Source organism: Dendroctonus ponderosae, unplaced genomic scaffold (assembly GCF_020466585.1).
Source record: "Dendroctonus ponderosae isolate FM_Combo_2020 unplaced genomic scaffold, Dpon_F_20191213v2 Dpon_F_20191213_8, whole genome shotgun sequence".
NCBI lineage: Eukaryota > Metazoa > Arthropoda > Insecta > Coleoptera > Curculionidae > Dendroctonus > Dendroctonus ponderosae.
The window spans coordinates 3,752,787-3,769,769 of record NW_026019016.1 but is presented as its reverse complement, the minus strand read 5'-3'; the positions used below and the strand labels follow the sequence as shown (position 1 = coordinate 3,769,769).

At 33.1% G+C, this 16,983-nt stretch overlaps 1 protein-coding gene and 1 long non-coding RNA gene across 4 annotated transcripts in view; both read right to left on the bottom strand.

Annotated features, from left to right (window-relative positions):
* LOC109546464 (hepatic leukemia factor) overlaps window positions 1–16,983 on the bottom strand; it is a 70,853-nt gene that overhangs the window by 36,583 nt on the left and 17,287 nt on the right. The window contains exon 1 of one of the 3 annotated variants that reach the window (XM_048668836.1): window positions 500–726. The exons of the other annotated variants lie outside the window; for them this stretch is intronic. Coding sequence (XP_048524793.1) covers window positions 500–599 — 100 coding nt within the window. The 5' untranslated portion in view covers window positions 600–726. Of the gene's footprint in view, window positions 1–499; window positions 727–16,983 lie in introns of those variants that run through there. 3 annotated transcript variants of the gene reach the window in all.
* On the bottom strand, window positions 5,129–15,374 carry LOC125505310. The gene is made up of 2 exons (XR_007282063.1): window positions 15,258–15,374; window positions 5,129–5,480 (listed from the first exon to the last, which is right to left on the bottom strand). It is a non-coding gene; the product is annotated as an uncharacterized LOC125505310 (long non-coding RNA).

The window sequence follows — 16,983 nt, the reverse complement described above, 5'->3', positions numbered from 1 at the left end:
TTATAAACTCACTTCACTAGTTCGGAATCAGCTAATATCTCAAGACAGAAGTCGTTTCTGCTCCTTTCGTGTGTCATTTATCATGACTCGACGTTCGCCAGTACGAAAAAAGTCGAGGTACAAGTGAAAGTCGTTGCAAAAGTGTTGAAAATACCGAGCCCGCCGGTTTCATCGTGGAGATAAATTACGGTTTAAACCAAAAATAATTGCAACAATTCGAAATTGCTGCAACAGCCATTGACCGATCAGTTTTACGGATTGTTTATGTCCACTAATCAATTTCACTGTTTTCCAGTTTGTATTTCAAGGAGTTTCTCTATTGTTACGGCTTAATGGTTAATGACGATACTTGAAATATTTTTTCTTAACAACTTGATTTCGGAAATGTTTAATTGGAAGCTCAAGATATCGCGGTTCGGAGTTTACCTAAGTCAACCCTTTTGAAATGGCTCTATTTTCACCACGTTTTCCGCCATAAGATAAAAATATTGCTAGTTACCTATATGCAAAAGGCAACTGTTTCCATTGGGTAAATTGCTACGTGTCTGATTCCACTCGCCATAGTCCAAGGAGGAGGACTCTCCATTGTCGTAGCACATGGCACGTTGGTACTGTCCAATTGGATTAGAGATGGAATTAGTCCCGTAGTTGTCCCGAGGCCAAATCTGGCCCGAAATTGTAGCACAATGTTAAGTCCGTTGAACGTTCAAAGTTGCGTTTTATTGGTTTTGCTGTCGATATGTAAAATGGTACTGAAAGAACGTAATTTTGGTAAAAAGTCGCCGAAATGAGCTTTGATCATTATAGAGTGGTTTTGGTTATGCATTGGAAAGTTATGGCAATGGAGGAAAGCTCTTCGTATTCCATATGTTGAAAGTCGAAGTGAATGAGGAGCAATGTCAATTATTGCTGTTTCCTTTTATTGGTCTATTATCTTATAAATGCGTCTTTGTGACGCAAGTGTAAAGAAGACAATCAATCCGACTCGAATTTTGACGATTTTGAAATGAACGACAAAAACAATCATCTTTAAGCATTTGAAAATCACCTTATGAAAAGAAAAATGTAGAAAGGAGGAGTAATAGGAAATAAAAATGTAGAGACTTTGAAATCACTCAAGCCAGCATAATTAAAGCCTTTTTTGATAGTTGAAGAAATCTGCAAAATATTGCATAAAAGAGTCCTGCTCAAAATTTAATATAAGAAACTAAAGATTATTTCTTGAAATCTTCATATCGCGTGTTATTAAAAAGTGAGTTGAAGTTCCCCCGAAGGAAAAATCTGACGGTGATAAATCAGGCGACCGTGCGTGTCAATTATTCAATTACTTCTCCACCTGGTAAGAAATGTCTTTCAGCCATGGTTTAAGTAGAAGGAAACAGTATACGGACGATCCTTCGAGTAAAAAGTTTTAAAAAATTTCTTGGAAAGAATAGGTCCAGGAATGGCATCTCAAGCTTATAACGTATCCAAAAAGTCACTGTTATTCAACTTTTGGAGACATTTTCATTCTCGATTTACTTTGCTAAGTCAAGTTCCACAATGTGGTTTTTAATTAGACTTCAGGTTTTCTCAGTTTAAATTCATCTCGTTCATATTGCGTATCCTTTAGATGTTTGATAAAAAAAAACATATAACTCAAAAATATTTTTTTCAAAAAAAGTTATAAATCCGAGTAACATTTGCATTGGAAATGTTAACTAGGCATATAAAGTTTTACAAAAAGGCATTCAATGAAAATTATTTAACGACACTCTGCTTATTAATTTACTGCTTACTTGGAGGCTTACCGGCTCTTAAGAGGAAAAATCGGAAAATTATTATTTGAATTTTGTTGTAGGAACCAAATATTTTAGTTGAAGCTGAGGATAAATTTACAGCAGCAATGTTTTGGAATTGGAACAAATGCACTTATATTATTCTGAAACTTTTTGTTTAAATAATAATGAAGGAATAATAAAACAAATATTCAACTGAACAATTTGATAAATTTGATTGAAAAAGCTACTTTTTTCTCCTCGCTTCGTCAAAAGGTTGATATCGTCATTTTCAATAAGATCCATTGCAGATTACAATTCTTCAATTTAGCTTCAAGAGCTTTTTGGTATTTAGTCGGTAAAAATTAACAACTTTATCTACACGCCTACACCATATTAGGAATTAGTTAAAATTGCGATGCAAAAGACATAAATATTAACTGAACCCAACACAACCAAGCTGTTGAGCAAAACTGCTGAAGAATAACTACATAAATTCGTAGACATAAAAAAAATCATCGATGCTTGATGGCGTGATTTCTACATTGCCATAACATTGCTTCTAGTCTAAGCCAGTTGAATTTATTGATATTATTTTTCCAATACAAAATAGCAAAAACTCAAAATGATCTAGGAAAGTTACGACCCAAAAATAATCAGATCTTTCTCCCCGGTTATTTTATATTCACTATTGGATTGCGAAGTTCACAATTATATCTGCACAAGGTCGCACAAGTCGGACAATTTTTTTTCTTATAGTGAAAACCGCACGAATTGATAACTGCTATATGCAGTTGATGGTCAGGGTTGAGAATTAGGACTGAACAAATTGTTGGGGATATTCCTGCGGGTTTAGGGAAGCTCTTCGGCCACGCCGTGCTTCACGTGAGTAGGTCATGCGGTCGGAAACGTGAATTTGTCCCCGTGCTCGACTTGTTGGTTTCATTCGATCCTTACCGTATAGGTGTAAATGAGTGAATTCGATATTAAAGGAAAGTAATCAACGTTAAATTTGCAACCTTAGAAAGTTCAAAAACATATCCAAGTAAGACTTCCTGAACGTGTTCTGCGCCAACACAGAAACAACAAAGGATTATATTTTATCATTTTGCTCGCTTCCTACTTGAAGAAGATCCCATATAAACAATGCAACGAACTTAATTAGTTTGATATACAATCCAATCCGTCCCCCATTCAGATCTTCCATCTTCGGCCTAAGCTCGGAGCGACGTTTTACAATTATTGTTCTTTTTCTTCCTGATAATTTATATGTCGCTGGATTCACACAAATCTTCAGCAACGGCGAGTCTTTTATTTGCCTGAACAAAAGTGAAAGTTTATCAGGAAATGTAGGCGGACTTTACTGTGTTTTAAACCCATATGTATACCCATTACTTTCAATTGTGCTATGAAAGTTATGTCATTTTTTCCTTATTGTTATCTGATTTGAAACGACATAGTCAACTTCCAATTTTCTTTATTAGGACTTTTGAATCCGAATTTAGGCCTATTGGAAAAAAACAAGCTCCCCGATGGTCTTTATCAAATGACAAAATAACTCTTTTTCATTTAAAAATCGAATACTTTTTCAAAATGTAAAATATTTTACCGTTGGTTCATCAAGCTATGCAATTATTTAGATCTGTATTTAATAAAATTATCACACTTTCATTAATATTTATTTTCTTTCTTTTATGATTTTATTGCAAATTTTTTTTGAATATGCCATTGTTAGGAAATATATATCTCAAAGGTATCGAAATGTTCTTTAAGTGCGTTCCCGAACGCTCTTGAAGCTTTACTTATGTATAATCATGGTTTAGTACTTCTCTTATAGTTTTAATTTGATTTACTTCTGTTTGTATTTTGGGTTACAGAAATAATTAATTTATTGAACAATTATATGAAATTCCTGGTCTAAATGGAATAAACACTCAAGTGATTAGCTACTAATTATTGTAAATAATAAAAGAATGTTGCAAATCTACTAAACTAGAGTGTCCTAAACCTTGCCTAAAATGGCAACATTCGAAGACGTTGTTTGAAAATGATTAAGTTTTAGCCATGTTATGCATTCTTTCGTGCATACATTGACAACACCTATTATTAGTATAATTTAAGCAATCGAAACCAATTAGTTTCATGTATAATTACATATTGAACCACTAACAACTGGACGAATATTATTATTTATAATGGTTGAACCGACATTCTTTGTATGATATTTTTTGTTTACACGTTTGGTCTGTTTAAGTTGCTTATTCATACATGTGGCTTTTAGATGAAATTTCAGTTCATTTTCCCATGTTTGCACTGTGTTTTCCTTGTTTCTTGTGCATTTTGGAAATCTTTGCTGTTTTTTGTTTTGAGAAAAAATGTCGCGTTTGATTCTCTCAGTATAATTTGAACAAGACTTCTTAAAATAAGACTATGTATATGAGAAAAATGGAAAATTATAAGAAATCACCTAACAACAATTAGCTAATGAATAAATCAAAAATCAATTAAAGGAGTGAACGATAAAAACATAAATGTTTATTATATCAAATACAATTGAGCTTTTGAGAATACTTAGCTCAATTGAGCGCCCATTATGAGGTAGAAATTGTTCAAGATCGTACTTAATATTTTAATGAAAAAATATGTTCATGACAGCATTTCATGAAAGTGTAAAAATCTTCCATCATCATATTAGTTAGCTTTATTTTTCGTCGTGTTTCAAGTAGTTTCAAAGCGATTCCGACCGTGCTTAAACCTCAATCGCTTTGATACTCGACTATAAAAATAATGTTTTCAGAGCTTTGAAGTTTGTCTAGCATTGAAACGTGCCCTTTTCTGGTAGTAAAGATCACATGGTTGATCACAATTTTCCTATTTTTTGCTAACATTCTCTGATAACTGTATGGAAATTTGTCACATTCTATTTTTTCGTACGAGCATAGCTTATCAATCAAGGCCAGTTCATCTTTAAATGTCTATATCTATATTTCAAGATTATTCGGAATGTAAACTTCTTCTTGCTTCGTTTCTCCTGTTCTCCTTCACCGATTGTTAAATCTTTCTGAAGCAACTACATACAGATTTTTGTGGACTTGCTATTAATCTTCCTTTGAAATCTCCGATTAAGGCGGATAATTAATGACTACTGCTAGATGATTAGATCGTGATGAAATCAAACTAGCCAATGCAAATATAAAAGTAAAAATAAACGTCAACAGCAGAAGCTGAGTTTGAAAATATTGACTTAACTATTATTAATAGGAACTATCTATTAACTGTTAATGGGGATATATGAGAGATGAAATGGTTTGAAGGTGGATTTTGAAGTGCTTGACTCGCCTTCCATTGGAAAGGCGTAAGATAACGCTGTCTCTTTCATCTCAAGTATATTTTCATTTCAACTATTCTAAGTCTAATTTCCGTGCAATAAATGTCTTGGAAACCACGTAATTCTCATTTAGTACACCGTCAGACTAGTGCAGCACTTTCTTCAAAACCTGTATGTCTTTTCAGACCCGTTTGCTGCAGGATTGGCTGTGAAAAATGGAAATTTCACTTGAAACGAAACGTTGCTCTAGGTTACTTCATGCGGTGATTAAACTGTAGCAAATGTTGCATTCGTTTGCTTCACCAAGAATGGAATGATTATGCTCCAATCAACAGACTTATTTAAGGTTTGCTTCTTTTGTTACTTTGCCAAAATTGTCCGTTTGTGCGTAGGCCCTTGAAAAAAGTAGTAGCATTAGTAAGCCAAACAAATAGGAATTATTATTATCATCGAGCTAAGTCTACACGCCATTCCTGCTTTCAAGTAACAATCCAATTAAGGAAATAAATGAATACTGCAAAAATTAGTAATAATAACAAAGCGAATTGAACGACAGCATTATATGCAAACCAATTCGTATCGCTTTTATGAATATTAATTGTTCGAAGGTACACCTGAACTGTTGATTTATATTTCCAGTTTTTTTCTGCTCTCAGTGAATATCAAGGCTAGCTCGATTTGAGTTCAGGATTTGAAATCACTAAAAATGGAGGATGATTTGAGTAGTGAACAACATTCAAACCAACTTGAGTTGCGGATACCAAAAACATTTTAAAACCCAGTTTCAGAACGATTTCAATTAGCCATTTTAGAGGTGGAAATTTAGCGTGCTCATTGATGGTTTGGAATATTGCAATATCGATTTCAGGGACGCACTATTTATTCAACTCACTTCCTACTAATGGATTAAATCAAAGTCATTATTTTAGATTTAAAATATAAAACTTTCAAACTGTTTCTAATGGTAGAAAAACTGCCGGTGGGATCACTTTAAGATGTGGGGCAATTATGAGTCAAAAAATGAAACGTGATTCAAAAATCAAGGGGGTCATACTTTATACTATTATTATTTTGCATGGTAGCTGCAAAACCTGCCCTGCGGTTTCGGGGGAGATAAGATTTTTAAAAGTAATTTATTTATTTTATTCAATATCTGGGCAAAAATAATTTGTATATCTTTTCTTCGAAATGTCCATCTGTCGTGGGATTTATTCTGTTCTGCGACCCCAGTCTTTTTCAAAAAATACTCTGAATTTTTCTTCTTATTGCAATCTTGTGAAGGAGTTACTGAGCATATTTCAATGGCATTCCAATGATACAAGAATTTGATTGAGTCGGTGAGTGGATAGATTACACACCTGCACTTCACGTTTTGCTCGTGTAAATTAACAATGACTTGTTGTTCTAAATGATTCATTATATAGTAACTGAAGTAGTTCCAATTCAAAGTGTACCCGAAACGTAAAACGTTATTACTAAGGTAAAAAAAGTCAATGTGATCTCGTATACCAAGCGAGTATTTTAGGCAATTTAGTATCGACAATTAACTTTTCTGCTGTAGTGTAGCCAAAAGGTAATTTAATAATAAAAATAATAACGAGTCCCGATACAGTACCGAAGTGGTTTTTTGTTCGATCTGCTCCAGCGGATTTCATTACTTAAACTTTTATTCACTGAGTCGATTTAAAACCGACAATAATAAAAAAGAAAGTGAAAGTTCGCGCGGAGAAATAAGCGTCGCAACGTCAGATTTTGGAAACTATAGGAAGGATTGTATTAAAACCAGTTTAAGACGAAACCATACCGAACTCGATTTATTTGGCTGAACGATGAAATTAACGTGTTTGGTATTTAAATAATTTCGATTGGGCAAGAGAAGGCTAGCAGCTCCCTAGGGGATTTTCGATTAATAAAATTCAACGAATTCGAATCGGTCGGTTAGCAGTTCGTTGCAAACAATTTATGTGATTTGCAATTTTCCAAACTTTCAACAACAAATTCACTTGGTTTTTTATTGAACTTTGTGGGTTGATTTTCAACATACCCACTATGCAGAAGTGCTAATTCACTGAATCGTGAACCAGAGAAAAGGCAGACATTTGTACTTTCCCTTTTGAACAATTTACTTTACCATTGATAGTGGTAAAATGTTAATTCTTCTTATAGCTCACTACCAAAATTCACAAGTTTGATTGTTAAGTAAAACAATTATTTTAGTTTTTGCGGGAGATGAAATTAACATTGATTTTATATTTGCAAAAAGCGCTCAGTATGTACCGTTAGGACACAAGAAGGTTTTTTTGTAATGATGACATGGTTGGTCATGATATGATATTGGTATCGTTGGATAGAGAATTGAAAATTCGATTTAGTCGAAGAAAGCGAAATTTGAATATCAGGCATTTAAGTGCAAGATTAAGACAAAATTTTATGTTTTCCGTCCCGTTTTTGCTCATTTCTCGCAAGCAAAATGAGGAAAAACGCTAATTTTTACATCATTCCAGAGAGAACTAAATGGCCCTTTTAGAAAGTGAACGGTCCATCAGGAAATGTTGGCAGTTTTCTCAAAAAAATGTTGATTTAAAAAAATTTAGATTTGCGTGCTTGTTTTTTGACTTGCAAAATCGACTCAAACATAACGCTGCTTTTTTCGAAATTTCTCAAGAACCGTTTAGGCCACAGAATTCGTTTTGGCATTGTTGGATAGAGAATTGAAAATTCGATTCAGTGATAAGAACATGAGTGAGGAAATTCGAGTAATTTTAACCCAGAACCCAAATTTCAATATCAGACACTTAGCTGCAAGATTGTGCCAAAATTTCATGTTTTCCGTCCCGTTTTTGCTCATTTCTCGGAAACAAAATGTGCAAGAACGCTCATTTTTACATCGTTCCAGAGAGAACCAAATGGCCTTTTTAGAAAGTAATCCGTCGATACGGAAATTTTGGCAGTTTTCTCAAAAAAGTCTTGATTTCAAGAAGTTTTAGATTTGCGTGTTTTTTTTTTAGATGTAAAATCGACTCAAACATGGCGCTGCTTTTTTCGAAATTTCTCAAGAACCATTTGGGCCACAGAATTCGTTTTGGCATCGTTCGATAGAAAACTGAAAATTCAATTCAGTCATAACCAGATGAGTGAGGAAATTCGAGTAGTTTTCACACAGAAAGCGAAATTTCAATATTATAATTGACTCAAGTAATCATTAGTCATTGCATGGAACTGGTGAGATTTTGGCCTTTTAGGTTGTCGTGAAACAAATTTGTTGTAAAAGACGTTTTTCACGCACGAGTCGCTTCCATTCTTAGCTAGAGCAGTTCTGAGGATGCCAGCTACTCGTGAGTGCAAAAGGTCAGCAAGAAAATATTTGCCACAACGAGCTGAAAGTCACAATAATTAAGTTTTGACATGAAATATTTCTGTTCCACTATGCATGATTGAAATAGCAACTCGGCCTATATTAAGTCGAGCACAAGAAAAACATATTTTTATTTTGTATAATCAAAAATTATGAATTAATTTGAATCAATCACAATCCGAATTTCACGAATTTTCTCGCATTTTTTTGCTTATCTGAAAAGTTTGCTTTATGATGTTTATCTTATCTTAAAGTCTCTTGTAGACGTTCTTAGTTACATTTTTCAATTTTTTTATTGCCCAACTTCTTTTATTTTGTCATTTATTCGCAACAGCGGCACATCGCTCAAATTTGTATGTAAGCAGAGGTAACATTAGACCGGAGGATTCTCAAGTAAGACATTCTTCTCTCTATATCGTAGCTTCTCGGTATCATCAATTTAGCAATAAACTTCAATAAACTTCTGATTAATTTACATATCATTACTACACAAATACGTCATTGTAATAAATTGCGTTCTGCTACAACAGTGAGATTTAGCTTGAAGTAAAACAACTGCAAGAGAAAATATATTTCACAATTTCTAGTAATGTCTGTAAATCTTAATATGTTGGCTGTGATGAATGCTTCCAAATGAGCGTTTTTGAAAATTAATTAAGTTACAATATCCAATCAAGCTATATCAATTGCGGCCGACATATCATTAGTATTAGTCATCGTTGAAAACAAGTAGACTTTGAGTTTGAATGACTTTATAAAACGGGAATCTGCTTAGTAGATTAATAGATTTTAAAAATTGTATAAATTGTTTTAAATTTCTTTAAGGGATTCATGACTTATCATTATGCGTTTGGTGTAATAATGAAAGTGCATTCAGTTCATCGAATTGGTTCAATATTGTTCGTTCTTTTATATTGTTCAAAAATAGCAGCTGAAGTTAAGGTAATTATTCAATTAAAGTGGTTATAAAATTTTAATGAAGACATCAAGGAATTCAGTGTAATCAATCAGCAGCCACCTTGGAAAAGCAATCTTTACCCACCAGTCGGTTCTCTTCCTCTACTTTCCTGTCCGAATCATATTCCATTTCGACATATTACGAAACAGCAGTAAGCACAAAAGTAAAAGTTATTCGACCCGTTCTCATTAATCTGAGTTCGTACGGTTGTCTATTCACTGGCTAATTAAATTATTACATTTTTCACGCACTTTCTATTTCTGCGAGACGTCACGTCGAAATTTTGGGGGGCTCGCGCGCCTATTTCACTTTCTTTGGAACAATAAGGTATGTTAAAATGACGATATAAAGGACATAAAACAATCCCAAACCCAAAAGCTTTGATATGCAATTTTTGGTCCAATATTTAAAATGACTTACTAAATTAGCTTTTTTTTAAACAGCAAAGCTATAAAAAATTAAGTCATTCAACAGTTTTATGCCCAACTCGTGATTTTCTATTAGCTATTTTTGCTAAGGGCTTTTAAATAATTATAAAAATAGAGAGTTGAGTTAAGTAGTTTGCTGAACGCCATATTGGAGGATTTTTTTTATTTATCAATTGAGCGTACCTTTTTCCAATATCGAATTTTGTTTCTGTGAAAACCACATTATTCAAAGTTTGATTTGAACCAAAAAACATTTAATTTTCTTTGTTACAACTTGTTTGAAATTATGTTTTGAAAACAATCTGAAAGTGTAGGGAAAAAGTTAAAAATTACCTCATACCTTCTGTAAAAAAATGTTCATTGTTTGACTGTTCAATTTAATGTCTATTTTACTTAAAATCCATAAAGTGTATGGAAAATATTCAAGATTTTAGTGCCGTTTATTTTGTTACAACTTGTTAACGGTATGAAAAAGGTGAATTTGCTAAATGTTCAGTTGCTCAATTCACGTAAAGAATCTGAGAGTGAAGCGGAAAAGATAAAATTTATTTCATGCTTTTTATAAAAAAAATTTTCATGCTCTGAGCACAACGATGTTCCTTCTGATGTGCACTTTACACAACATCCACAAAGTTCAGGAAATATTCATTTGAGACCAAAAAACATGTCGTTTTGTATGTTTCAAATTGTGTAAGCTTTGAAATTGCTAGAATTATGAAATTTTCAGTTGCTCAATTTACATAAAGAATCGGCGAGTGAAGCGAAAAAGATAAAATTTATTTCATGCTTTGTGTAAAAAAATCTTTTATGCTCTCAGCACAACGATGTTCCTTCTGATGTGCACTTTACACAACATCCACAAAGTTCAGGAAATATTCATTTGAGACCAAAAAACATGTAGTTTTGTATGATTCAAATTGTGGACGCTTTGAAATTGCCAGAATTATGAAATTTTCAGTTGTTCAATTCGCGTAAAGACTCTGAAAGTGCAGTCAATTAAGAAAGTTGGAATGAACAGATGAATTCATGAAATTATAGAAAACATATTATTTTTATCTAAGGAAACGTTTGTTGCGATTGCAAATTCATTTACGTTTTTTCGTGTTTGCCGTATTTAAAGTTTAATTGTTGAAAAGAGTAGAAAATAGAATAAAACACCTAAAAAAATGTTGATAGATAAATCGTTTAGCATCACTTCAAGCCATGACTTATCCGGTCGTCAGGAAAATTGTGGCCAAGAGCCAAATCATGTAAAACCAGGTTTGCGTCGTTTTCCACGTGACGTTCGCACACGGTGGAAAACATGTGACTATGATTCGAATTTTCCTTGTACAGCCAGGCAGCACCAGCCAGGGTTTTACTCTGCTTCAACATTACCCTAACAGCCGCCAGCTATGCAACCTGATTAAATAACTGACTAGCTATGAATCTCATAAATGGGTCGATTCAAATATAGCACGTTGCAAATTTCAAAAAAGAATTATTCTAGCTGAAGACCATTTTAAGCCGGATAGTAAACGTCCATAACTTTACTGCCCTTTAAGTTGAAAATTGTGTTTTATGAAACAAACAAAAATTGTTTGACAATTTTCTTAAATAAAACTTTAAAATAACTAGACAATAAAATCCCAAAGATCAACTGCAACTTAAACAAAATTAAATACCATTTGCTGCAAGTTGCTAGACAATTCACATATTGGCCAACCTGGAAAATTTGAGATTGTGAGCTTTAAAATGCAAAATCAAAAGTAACGGTAAAATTGAAACTTTAGTATAATATTGTGAACAATAGAAAAGGCGTTAAGACTCGAAACACTGCAATGTTTCGCTTGCAGACATGCATTAGATATGCTCTGGACAATACGGTGAAATTGCTGCGCGGAATAAATCCGAAACCCCTATAAATAAAATCTCCATTATTTTTTCAAATAAAAGAGCAATTGGGGGTTTTTGAAAATATTTATGCCTCAAAATTGCAAAAAATCAAGTGCAATCTTGGGCATGATTCAGCTAGACATTATTCAATGGATTATTGTTTTTTGCGCTCATTGGATTGTTTCCGATGTAAGAAGCTCCCAATATGCATATACTTTTATTATATATTAAGTCTAAGGTTTTCAGGTCTGTAATAAAGAAGATATAGTCGTTTAAAAGTTGTATCTGCGCAAAAACGACTCAAAAGGAAGAGAAAATGTCGATTATTTCGGATCTGAAACTAAGACTGAGACTAAGAAACTTGTTTTTTAATGAGCTCGTTGCATTCCTCGTTTTTTTCTAATAAAAATGGTGCAAAATTCAACCCATTTTAAGAGTCTTGAATTTTTTCACGACTTAATCGAATCGAAAATTGACCTCACAAAATTTTCGATCAAAATTTTTTTTTTCTTTTACAAACGTTTTTTTGGGCTCATTGAATTGTTTCCGACGTAAGGAGTTTTCCAATATATAGAAAATGTTGATTATTTCGAATCTGAAACTAGGAGCTTGTATTTTAATCTTATTGCATTCGTCGCTTCTTTCTGATAAAAATCTTGTAAAATTACTGTAAGAAACTTGAATTTTCTTCCGAAATCTCTAGTAATTACTAAACTTTGGATCATGAATCAAAGTTTTCCAAGCGTGCTTTTTGCGCTAATTTGATTGAACGCAACGTTAACAATTTTTTTTTATCAAGAATTGCGGTTTTAATAGCCGATAGAATGCAAAAAAGACATCAACAAATTTCATAAAACAGAGACTAGAAAATAAATATGAAAAAACCAAGAAAACTTATTATTTGTACTTGCAAGACTTCATTAGAATTTCGCCATTCAATTCGCTAATTTAATTCTTCCCGTACGTAAATTACACAGAACTCAACACACCGCTAAAACCCAGTGAAACTGTTTAGTTCATTAATTTCGCCCGATTGTCTGCAATAAATATTGTATAGTCGGTTTATTTATTTACTTTGCTTAATTGGCGCATTTATTTTATTGGCCTATTTTTATGCTTAGTATTCGTCCATACCATTATAACGAGTTTTGGCTGGCCAAAAAAAGGCGATTCCTATTATTACAGACCGAAAGGTTTGTTTAAATCGGTGCGTAGAATCGGTTTATTTTTAAATAATCACAAGGTGTAGAGTGTAATTATTTGTAGTTCGACCGCAAATGACACACAGTTTATAAATTTACTAAAGTATCTTTTAAATAAATTAGCATTTTATGAAGTTTCTGGGTGTTAGTGTTTTATGGAAAAAACACGTAGAAATTGGGCTTTTTATTTGCAAACGGCCGATACTTTCCAATTGATGTTTTGCATGATAAATGTGCTATTAAATTCTCTATTCGGTGGTCGAAAAATCAGCCCTCTAGCTCTATCTCCTTCTTAGAAGTTAATGGAAAGGTGGCGTCATATTTGACACGAGTTTGTTCTAAGTGTGAAATATTAACTATTTGTTTTTCGTGCGAAATTTGTCAACATTTCCAAACTCAACTTCCGCTTGGTAAATGGTTTTTTAACCCTCTATCTATATATATTTTCCGTTCGATACAGCGGTTTATGTTTGAGCCTACATCCCAACTTTGCCAAAACCGCGCAAAACTAAAAATGATGTTAAACCCTAAACTTAAAACGTATTTTTGTGAAAACTGCCCATATTTGTGTTATTTCACTTAAAGAAATCAGATATGTAATGATTAATCCAGTGATGTAGAAAGGCGCTGACTGGCCCAAATTATGCCAGAGATATGAGCAAAATAAGTGGCGCGATGATTGAAGTTAAGGTCTTATCTTCTATTATTTTGTATAATACGCAAATTTCGCTTGGTGTGTGAAAATGCCTCTATTTTCTAGCTCATGTTTTACTTAGTCAAAGGGTTTTGAACTCTATATCCAGTAATAGAAAAACGAGCTACGTAGATCTAATGGTTCTTGAGATATGGACCAATTTGGCCAAAAACGCAAAAACTGTCAATATTTTTTAAGTGCACTTGCACATGAAAAACGTCCTATTTAATTCTCTATCAAGTGTATCTCATAAACTTATGCACAGGCAGTGGCAGAGGAAACAAAGGTTATTGTGTTCCTTGCTCAACAAAAATCTGGTAAAGCTCATTTTCCTCTAGTATTTATATAAACTTTGCGCCCAGAATTATTAAAATTATAAATCTAAAAATACCCGAATTTATAGGTAACAATCTGTGTTCTATTTCGATGCAAAATTGTCACGGTTTACAAATCAGATATCACTGACCTCTCCTATAAACGGGCTTGATTGCGTTATTTTCAATTTATGCGTTCGTTCATTGTTCACAAAAAAAACACGCTTCTTGACAAAATTACGGACTAAATAATGTTTATAACGGTCTATTGTTGACCATTTGAAACAGACGAATTAATGCTACGACGAAGACAATTTTAAAGCGAAAGTGTACAATTGATTGTTACTTTCACCAGCCAACACAATTGGCGATGTACCAATTCTTTGACGTTTCGAACTCGAAAATTTTCGAAATTCAAACCCAAATTATGGACCTCGTAAACATGTCAAACAAACAGGCAGATCGTTCCCATTATGTACCTCAATTTTGCATAAATTTCAAACTTTATACCAACATTTCTAACAAACACTAGCCAAGTTTTGGATTAAAATCGGTCAAAGTAAAAAAAAGTTCCTTTAAATGTAAATTGGAAAATTACCGATAATTGAGGGAAAGTTTTCATTTAGGTAGATTTGCCACCAAGAGCCAGATGGGGGTAATGTTTGGAAAAATAAATTACCTAGATTTTTTGCTGATAGTTTCCAAAAAGATGGAGATTAAATTACTCGATGATAATTCTTAAAGAAATTTTGAGAAAAAATTAAGCTCAAACTCAAACAATTCAGCAGAATGAGCCAGATTTAATAAACTTAATCCAGTCATTTACTGGTTTAGAAAAAACTTTAAATTAATATTATCGTTATTTCATCCTTCCAACCAACTGTTTCACCCTTTGCAATATACGAGCTTTTTCTTTAAGAAATTAAAAATCCAATTTTTCTACGTATTTTCTTATTGCGCTGGCTCTGAAAAAGACGATATTATTCTTAATGTTTTTATTTTTCTTTTGAATTATTCGAGCCTAATCCATAAGTTTCCGTGTGGTTTTAAAAATTTGTAAACACCCAGTATTTGTATATCTACAAGCCACCATAATGGCATAAATACATCGAATTGGACGTTGTTATTTATATAGTTTAGCGCACTATGAATCAAATATTAATTGTTTACTAATAGAGAACCTTTGAACGAACTGATGCGTTTTTGTCTCACTTATCAACGGTACGATGTCCGTTCGCTTGGTACCAAGTTCAAGGGAAGAAACGATGATAAACGCATAATTGCAGACATGTAAACATTTTTGGGCTAGACCATGTCTCAATAGTGCCATTTGTCGGTGCTCTTACCTAATGTTTAAAACGGTGTTTTTTGGAAAAATATTCCTGATGAGGCTCTAAATTATGATTCGGAATCATAGTTGAGAAGAGCGGAGTGTCTCAAGAAAATTGTTTGCTCTACCATACCTGAAACAAGATTTACTAAATTAGCAAATTACATTTAATGAATATGTCGTAAAATGCAAGCTGGCGATGATCCACATCACTGGCACGCACTCGTTGTTGAAATTGTTATGAATGTGCAATTAGTACAATTATAAATAGGCATTTTGGCAGCATTAGGCTCAGAGGTCTGAAAGAAAACTTATACTACTTCCGGGGTTTATTTATAGTGCCTAAATTTTGGAAACTAAATACCACAATGTCTAAATAAAACTAGTCAACGCGATTTTTTACTACTGTGAAAAAATAATAAGAAAAGTGGACAGAACTTATGCGAATTTAATCAATTGAAGCCGTATGAAACTGGCGGGGTTATTTTTACTTGGCTAGACTCTCATTTGCCAGTCCAAATCACTCAATTTATAGTAGCAGTATAGTAGAGTTTTTGAATAATCGCTACTATTTCTATAGGTGTATGTAAGAAGCATTTTTGTTGTAGACTATCTGATGCTGATAGAAATTGTAGTGTTTCATTTAAATGTGTTCAAAAATCATCCATTACTAGTAAAGTAATTAAAACTGCTCTATTTGTGAAGCGTTTGGCCGTATTATTGCGTTTTCAGATCAAATTGGTTCTTAACTTACGCAATATTCAGTTTAACTCCTACGCTTGTAATATGCAATTGAGTATTTTTTAAATTGCGTCGTTTTCCCAAGTAGTTTTGTTCTATGGTTTTCCATGCGCTTCATACTGTTACACAGCCGATCGCGACTAGGAAAAACGTATTTACCACTGTACGTAATATGATTAAATTGTCGCTCAAGGCCTCCTAATTGGTCAAATACACCATTTAGACGAAAAGTACCAGTTAAATTCAGTTTTTTTTAGACAGTTGCAGTATTAATATTGAAAATACCGTATTTCGGCAGACTTCCATTGTCCTATGATTGAATGGAGGATGGAAAGTGGGTGGATCTATAATAGTGGCGCAAAATGTTTCATTTTATATTCTTTTGTTATGCGCCTTAAAGGATATTAAAATATATATATTTAAAATAAAAGAATGCGTGTTTTATTTATCTAACAGATTCATAAAGTAAGATAAGTAATTAATAGCCGAAGACTGAAAAATCGATTCTACACTGCGTCCCAAATTTAACGAATAGCTTAAATATTTACTCAGTTTTGACTGTGAATATTTTCTCAATCGGTGATCCGATTTTAACACTTTTTGATAGAATCATAGCTCTATTCTTGAACAAAATTTTACTTACAAGATAAGAAAACGCAAATTTGATAAACATATTGTACAGGGACAGGGGAGTGTTACAATTGTGTCACTTTTTTCTTAGCCTTTCTTAGTCATTCGTTTGCGGTTGCAATCGACAAGCTCCAACCCAAATAAAAGTGTAGGGCGTTAGAGCCTCTTCTGAATAATTCGGGTCTGTAAACGTCTGTTTATCTTGAGCCATTGGAGAAATATGTATTAATTTTTTAATGGCCGGTCACATTGTCAATACGAAATTTATTTCAACTTTTTTTAATTGCTAAAAAAATTTTGTTACAAGCTTAGCACTTTTGAAAACTGTTTGTTTTGTTACGTTAAATACGCAAAAAATAAAGAAATAAGAC